Here is an 8,325-nt window from a genome sequence, read left to right as displayed (position 1 = left end):
ACGCACGGTTAAATTATAACGCACGATTTGCACTGTCATTTGACAGCAAAAAAAAAAAACATTTGTCAAGTCAACAAGTTGTTGAGAAAAATTAATAATATTGGCGGCAAATTATTAAATAAGTAAATGGAAAAATTTATTTGTTTATAAATATTTCTCTTTTTTATTAATAAATATTCATTACTTTCAGAAAAGGCTGAAAAAGAAAACTTAAAAAGAAATAAATCTGCAAATTTTCATCGTCGTACTCCACGAACTTTTTTGATGCACTTTTGGCCTCCTTGCTTGGGCTTTATTTTTTAACTTTTCCAACTAAAATGAAAATATATGAAGGTATGTAGGTATTTTGTAGTTATGTTTTTGTTCATTATTACATTACATGCAAAAAATGTGTCTTTAATGATGTTATTTTGACAACAAATGTAATAGATCTGGTAATAGAAGCACAATTAGTTAAACGCGTGTTTATTTTGATTATTAGTATACACCCAATTTAACGCGACGGTAAAAGTTAACCCGACGATACTTAAACGTGTGTTTAGCGATTCATTATTGGTAAGGCCCATTGTGTGGGCTTTACAACGCAAAAAATCAGTTTTACTAATTTTTTGTCTATTTCTCATGATTTTTTTATTTGTGAATTAAGCATGTATTTTGTAAAAAAAAATCGGGATTTTCGGGGTTTGACGGGATTTTTAAATGCGGGATTTCAGAAAACGGGATTTAAAAAAGCGGTATTTTAGTAAACGGGATTTTGAAACGTTTTTTTTCGGGATTTTCGAATAACGGGATTTTAAAAAGCGGGATTCCGATACGCTCCCATTCAGCTCTTATAATCTACAAGTAAGCTAACATTAAAAATGCTTTGAACTGCAAGAGCAAGTACGTGCGGCCCCAGTCGTGCATTTCAATTTCAATTCTTCCAAGATATGCAATATTAGTAAAATACACGTTTGATTTGAATAGAACATTAAACGGCCAAGGGTGAATTTAAAGTCTTTATTTAATTTTCTTCAAAGAAATAAAATTTTAGGTTTTTTAATTTTTTTTTTTTATTCGAAAATTCACCTCAATTTTCATAGCCATTGACAATAAGATTAAATTGTGAAGTTCAATACACCTGCAATAATTCTGCATATTTACATATTTCACTGCATATTTACATTATCACGAAAGACCAAAGTTTTGAGTTGTAATGAAACATCAGTGTTTTGCAGTTGTAAATTGTAAATAGGATCACAGTAACAAAGAACAAAATCATAAAATGACCTCAAAAGTTTTTCCGATTTTTTTTGAAAAAAAAAAATTAATTTAGTTTTTGGTTTATCTTAAAGTTTTTCGTTCATTTAAAACAAATCTTTCGAATTGTTCTTTAATAAAATTTGAAAGATTCAAAAAGTACAATTCGATACACTTTTTATTTCACTTTCGATACAATGCTCAAAGACGATTTTTCAACCCTGATTCATAATACGAAGGTGTTCATTAAATGTACCATGAAGCCTTTCAATATCCGCATTTCCCGTTTTGAGAGATGCAGTCGTTCTATGGAAGATAATGTTGTTCTCTTTTAGGAATTGTTCCACTGCAGAGTGCAAAATACAGGAATCACCATCGGATACAATTTTGTTGGGTTTTCCGAGAAATTGGATCCTTTGTTTTATCGCACTCAGAATTGCGATCCAATTCCTATCTTCCAATCGATGAATGGTCGCATATTTAGAGAACTTATCGACTGTAGTCAAAAACATTTTTCCCCTTTCGGGAAACCAAATATCCATGTGCATGATATCGTTGAATTGTTTTGGTTTTTCTGTTATTGCCATTTGTTCCTGCAATGGATGTCTATCGTGTTTTGCAATTACACAAATTTCACAATTATTTATAAATTTTTGTATTTCTACTTGCAGATTTGGGTAGAAATACAACTGTTTAAGTTCAAAAAATACTTCGTTAATACCCCTATGATTTTTGGTTAAATGTTCGTTTTTAATAATTGTTAAAAGCTCGTTTTTATCAGTAATGTTTTTTAATCGAATGTTTGATTTTTGAATTTTTAACTGTTTATTCATAGAAAAATACCTTACATACAGGTTTTGGAAATTAAGGTATAGCGGCAAATCTTCGCAAAATATACACATAAGCCCTTTTTTTATTAAAAGCCCTTTCATGATTTCAAGTAGGTTACTTTTACCTTTTTCAATTTGAATATGGTGTTGAATTTTCTTATGGACTATTTTGAAAAAGATTTTTTCTTTTGGACCATAAAAAAGAAATATCTGGTTTTTGAACAAATTTACCGGTTTTTCTGTAATACAGATGTGCAGAGTTGCGTCTTCCATAGCACTATGTATGGTAGCAGCAGTAGACATAACTTCATCGTTATTTTTACTTGATGCTGAAATTTCGGGGGTGACTTCATCGTCACTGTAACCTTCGGCTACTTCATTATTGAAAAGGTCAAATAGGCTAATTTCATCATCAGCTTTTGACATGTCCCCGGTTTCATTTTTATCATTAGTGTATCTACTCAGCCCATCTGCGACAACGTTCTCTTTCCCTTTAAGGTACTCGACATCGAAGTCATACTGGTTAAGAGACCATTTCCATCTTTGGAGTTTCATGTTAGGCTCTTTAATGTTCTTTAACCACACAAGAGGTTTGTGATCTGTTCGAGAAATGAATCTTCTGCCATACAAGTACGTACGAAAATATTTAATTGACCAATAGACCGCCAAGAGCTCTTTCTCTATAGTAGAGTAATTACGCTCGTGTTGGTTAAGGGTTCGAGATGCATAACAAACAGGATGGTTATCCTGGCTAAGAACCGCTCCTAAGGCGTAGTTAGATGCATCAGAGGTCAAAATAAATTGCTTAGAAAAATCCGGATTTCTAAGGATGGGATCAGAAGTCAACAATGTCTTGAGAGTATTAAACGATTTTATGTACTGAGGGTCAGATGTTTTTAGTTTTACCGAATCTTTTAAATACCTTATCATAGGGTATGCAACTTTGGCATAGTCTTTTATAAATTTACGGTAATAACCGGTTATGCCTAGAAATTGTCTTATTGCTTTTTTGGAAGATGGTAATTTCATTTCAGTTATCGCTTTTATTTTCTTCTCATTTGGTTTTATTCCGTTTTGAACAATTACATGCCCTAAATATTCAGCTGTGATATTTCCAAAATGACATTTGTTGATCTGAATTTTTAGCCCGCTATCCTTAAGTTTTTGAAAAATCTTTCGCAGGGATTGAAGATGTTCTTCAAAACTAGTAGAAAACACTAATATGTCATCCAAGTAGACGACGCAAATTTTGTTAATGTAGTCTCTGAGGACATAATTCATCAGCCTCTGGAATGTGGCTGGGGCGTTTTTAAGCCCAAATGGCATCCTTACAAATTCGTAATGCCCACTTTTGGTGGAAAACGCAGTTTTGGCTCTGTCTCGTGGATCTACCTCGATTTGGTGAAAACCTTTTACCAGATCAATCGTTGAGAAATACTGACACCTTCCCAATTTGTCGAATAAATCGTCAATATTAGGCATAGGAAATCTGTCATCTATCGTTTGTGAGTTCAACTTTCTGTAGTCGATTACAACTCGCCATTGTTTTTTTCCATCTTTATCGTTTTTCTTGGGCACAACCCATATGGGCGAATTGTAAGGACTACAGCTAGGAACAATAATTTTTTGTCTCAACATTTCCGATATTTGTAAATCTACTTCATCGGAATGAATCTCTGGATAGCGATAAAGCTTACTATAGATTGGAACGTCGTTATGAGTTATAATGCGGTGACAGATTTCATTTGTAAAAGATAACGTGTCCCCTTCGTTATAAATAATTGATTGAAAAGATTTTAGCAATGATTTTAATTTTAAGATATCTTGGTCTGGTAGGTGAGGTGCGAAAAGATTGTTATTCATTTCAGAAAAATAGGTTTCGTTCGAATATATACATAAAACATTTTGGTTTTGGTCAACGTAGTTCGTGTAGTTTTCTTCTTCTTCGTTTAAATACATTTTTATTGTTGCTTTGTTGGTGGTTAGAGATCTAGTTTGAAAGTTTATAATGGCGTTTAAATCAACAAGGATATTATTTCCAATCAACCCATCAAAACGGTTATGGAATTGGTATTCTAAAAAGTTGACGAAATAATCCCTTTCGTTGAATTCCTGAAAGAGGGGAATTCTATAAACTATATTTGTTTCGACGTTTCGATCGAGTACTTTCAAAATATGATTTTTACTTTGGATTTGCCATTTTGGATTGCAAATATTTTTATTAATGATGCTTAACTCGGCACCGCAATCAATAATAAAACGTAAAGGCCTAATATGGTTTTGTATCACTATATAAGGTAGTCGTCTGGGCGACTGGGTGAAAAATTTTGGTTTTGGTTAATGTTTGGGTAGTTAATTGGTTCTGTGTTAGCCTCGTTGAAGGAAACATCCATTTGTTCATAACCATTATTATTGTTGTTGGACCTATTTGACCTACGTGTTTGATTGCTAGAATCATTTAATCTTTGTGAGGATTGATTAGTTCCAAAGTTATTATTTTGTCTATTTTCACTACGATTGTTAAAATTTAATGTGTTATTGTTGGTTTGTTGTCTATTTTCACTTCGAGGGTTAAAATTTAATGAGCTATTGTTATTTTGTTGTCTATTTCTACTGTATCCATTATTTCTCAAGTATGTATTGTCAGAATTATTATTGTATCTAGAGTTAGAATTGTTTCTATTGGTACTAAAAGATGAAGTATTATTTACTCGGTTCGAATTAAAAGATGAATTATTGTTAACTCGGTTCGAATTAAAACTTGAATTTCTATTCATTTGTCTAGAAAATTGATTTGAGCCTGTTGAATTGGGACCGAAACTTTGATGGTTGATTTCGGTTATGACTTTGTAGGCTTCGTAAAGTGTTTTAGGATTTCGACTGAGTACTATTGATTTTGTAGGCTCAGGTAGGTTATTTTTAAAAGCTTCAAGGGCTATTCTTTTATTAGAAGTTATAATCCCTTCATCACTTTGATTACCGTCTAACAAATATGAGTTATTAAGTCTACTTAACAAATGATTTATTTTTTGATAAAAGTCTTCAATATTTGACTGTACTCTGGCTGTTCTTAATTGATCTATTATTTTTGCCGACGAACATTTCTCTGCAAAATTGGTTTTTAAAATATCTTTAATTTGCAACCATTCTGCTAACCTACCATGCTTTTGAAGTTCTAGTTTTGCTTTTCCAACAATTTTATCTTTAATGTAACCTAGAAGGAGTGTTTGAGTGTTTACATCAAATGTAGCTACAACAACTGACAAGGAATCTACTCTGTCCAAAAAATCAATTAACAAATTTGTGTTACCATTAAATTCTGGCAATTTATTTATACAGTCTAAAATAATTTTAAATCTTTCTGTTGAATTTATTGATTCCATTTTCAAATTAAAAAAAACAAAAAATACGATGAAACTAACTTGACAAATTTTCTCCAGGCGATGACTTCTAGTGTGGATCACTGTTGAATGTTGATGATAACTTCCAGTTACTTTATATGTTTTGAAGAATGCAGGATGTATGTATGTGCATGGGTAGTTTTGGTTTTTTTTTTTTTTTTTTTTTTTAATTTTATTTTACTTTTAATATTTTTATTTTGTAATAGTTTTGTGAATTATTATTACAATTCTTTGCTCCTTTTGTTTTAGTTCTTTATTTTATCGTTTAATTTTCATTCCATAACTTCTTCTCATGTACCTATTTGCATGATTTTTTTTTTTTTGTTTTAATTGAATTCAGTATAACACTTTGTTTGGTTTGTTGTTTTTCTTCTTAAACTTTTTCTTTACACTCACTACTTAATATACTTGTGCGTATAACAGTTTGATAGAGAGGTATTTGTTCATAAAACATGGTTTGATGAAAATGTTTTCGAGTTAGCTTGGTATGAGAGCTTAGCTAGCGGGTTTCTTGTTTTCGAGCTAATTTGTACTTAAGCGTCGTTTTTGGTACTGTACTTTTTTTTTACGAAATTTATTGACTTTTGTTTTTTTTTTAATATTATGAGGTTTTTGATTTTGGTTTTTTTAAACACTACTTTTTTCAACTATTTATAAACTTTTATTGTTTTATTTTGTAAAATTTATTTTAGCTATTTTTACACAAAGTTTTTTTTTTTTTTTTTAAAGTGTTTAAATTTTTGTTCGATTAAGTTTTATTTATTTTTAAACCCGTATTCGTTTACCGACTGCGCCAATAAAGTTAATTTATTCCTTCATCAGATTTAAACAACTTCTTTTATTTAAACAAATAGGAGTTTTTATTTTATTCTTTAATATTACACAAAGTGAACATGTAGAGCAATAAGAGTCGACTGCTTAAAAGACTAACTTAAAACAATAAGAACACTTAGGATTTACGATCTAAATAATACGATCTATCGATCATGATCTCTTTTAAGAGATCATGTTAGATAGATAACAAATAATGCCTAATTTAATAAACACTCTTTTTGTTTGCGCTGCAAACAACAAGAGTGCCAAAACCAATTGCTTGCCTTGGAGAACCTTAGGTTTACTTTATTATATGACAATATCAAAAAATAGGACCACTTTTTTTTACTCCACACTCGTTGTGTCGCGTTGTGTCGCGTCGTGTCGCGTTGCGTCGCGTTGTGTCGCGTTGTGTCGCGTCGTGTCGCGTCGTGTCGCGTAGTGTCGCGTTGTGTCGCGTTGTGTCGCGTTGTGTCGCGTTGTGTCACGGTGTGTCGCGTTGTGTCGCGTCGTGTCGCGTTGTGTGGTGTTGTGTCGCGTCGTGACGTGTCGCTTTGTGTCGCGTCGTGTCGCGTTGTGTCGCGTCGTGTCGCGTCGTGTCGCGTAGTGTTGCGTTGCGTCGCGTTGTGTCGCGTTGTGTCGCGTTGTGTCGCGTCGTGTCGCGTCGTGTCGTGTCGTGTTGCGTTGTGTCGCGTTGTGTCGCGTCGTGTCGCATTGCGTCGCGTTGCGTCGCGTTGTGTCGCGTTGTGTCGCGTCGTGTCGCGTCGTGTCGCGTAGTGTCGCGTCTTGTCGCGTAGTGTCGCGTTGTGTCGCGTTGTGTCGCGTTGTGTCGCGTTGTGTCGCGTTGTGTCGCGTTGTGTCGCGTTGTGTCGCGTCGTGTCGCGTCGTGTAGCGGTGTGTCGCGTCGTGTCGCGGTGTGTCGTTTCGTGTCGCGTCGTGTCGCGTTGTGTGGTGTTGTGTCGCGTCGTGTCGCGTTGTGTCGCGTTGGCTCGCGTCGTGTCGCGTCGTGTCGCGTTGTGTCGCGTTGTGTCGCGTCGTGTCGCGTCGTGTGATGTTGCGTCGTGTCGTATCGCGTTGTGTAGCGTTGTGTAGCGTCGTGTAGCGTCGTGTAGCGTTGTGTCGCGTTGTGTCGCGTCGTGTCGCGTTGTGTCGCGTTGGGTCGCGTCGTGTCGTGTTGTATGGTGTTGTGTCGCGTTGTGTCGCGTCGTGTCGCGTCGTGTCGCGTCGTGTCACGTTGTGTCGCTTTGTGTCGCGTCGTGTCGCGTTGTGTCGAGTCTTGTCGCGTTGTGTCGTGTCGTGTCGCGTTGTGTCGCGTTGTGTCGCGTCGTGTCGCGTCGTTTGGCGTTGTGTCGCGTCGTGTCGCGTCGTGTCGCGTTGTGTCGCGTCTTGTCGCGTAGTGTCGCGTTGTGTCGCGTTGTGTCGCGTCGTTTCGCGTTGTGTCGCGTCGTGTCACGCAACATGCGTCATGGAACATACAACATGCAACATGTAACATGTAACATGCAACATGCAACATTCAACATGCAACATGTTACATGCAACTTGCAACATGAAATATGCAACATGCTACATGTCTCATGAGACATGCGATCACTTACCGATCCCCAGGAGCTGCTTACCGATGTGCACTGGTCGACGACCACGGACAGACTGAATAATTTGTGTGTGGTGTGGCCCTTTTTATAGGAAAATATGACCCCTCCCCCCAGAGAAATATTTAAATGTTTAATTTAATTATGTTTTTATTTTTGTCTAGTAGTCCTCCGTTCCTAGGTGTGGTGTTTTAATTTTGTTGTTCGCTTTGTATCGCGTTGTTTCACGTTATGGCGCGTTGTGTAGCGTTGTTTAGCGTTGTGAAGCGTTGTGTAGCGTTTGCGTATAAAAAAAGAAAGTAAAAAGGAAGTAAAATGGAGCAGATTAGTAGTAATAGTTTTTACATTATAAAAAAAATATCCAATTTTAGAAAAGTAAAATTTACTCAAAAATGACTAACGATCTTATGAAAAAAAAACAATCAAATGTTAGTTTTTATTAGTTTCTAT

At 35.3% G+C, this 8,325-nt stretch overlaps 1 protein-coding gene across 1 annotated transcript; it reads right to left on the bottom strand.

The window, feature by feature from the left end:
- Positions 1-4,357: 4,357 nt before the first annotated feature.
- LOC129912626 (putative uncharacterized protein DDB_G0286901) lies at positions 4,358-5,452 on the bottom strand. The gene is made up of 2 exons (XM_055990933.1): positions 5,230-5,452; positions 4,358-5,175 (listed from the first exon to the last, which is right to left on the bottom strand). Exons 1-2 carry the CDS (start codon positions 5,450-5,452, stop codon positions 4,358-4,360), a joined length of 1,041 nt encoding a protein of 346 aa, XP_055846908.1.
- Between the last annotated feature and the right edge of the window lie 2,873 nt (positions 5,453-8,325).

Source organism: Episyrphus balteatus, chromosome 2 (assembly GCF_945859705.1).
Source record: "Episyrphus balteatus chromosome 2, idEpiBalt1.1, whole genome shotgun sequence".
NCBI lineage: Eukaryota > Metazoa > Arthropoda > Insecta > Diptera > Syrphidae > Episyrphus > Episyrphus balteatus.
Note: the sequence above shows the minus strand (reverse complement) of the source record. Positions and strands in the feature narration are given on the sequence as shown.

Bases quoted from the DNA above. Each gene is read 5' to 3' on its own strand.
- LOC129912626 (XM_055990933.1), bottom strand. From the start codon at position 5,452: ATGGAATCAATAAATTCAACAGAAAGATTTAAAATTATTTTAGACTGT. The intron at 5,176-5,229 runs GTAGGTTAGCAG...CCAATTTTGCAG, and splicing joins ACTAGAACTTCAAAAGCATG to AGAAATGTTCGTCGGCAAAA.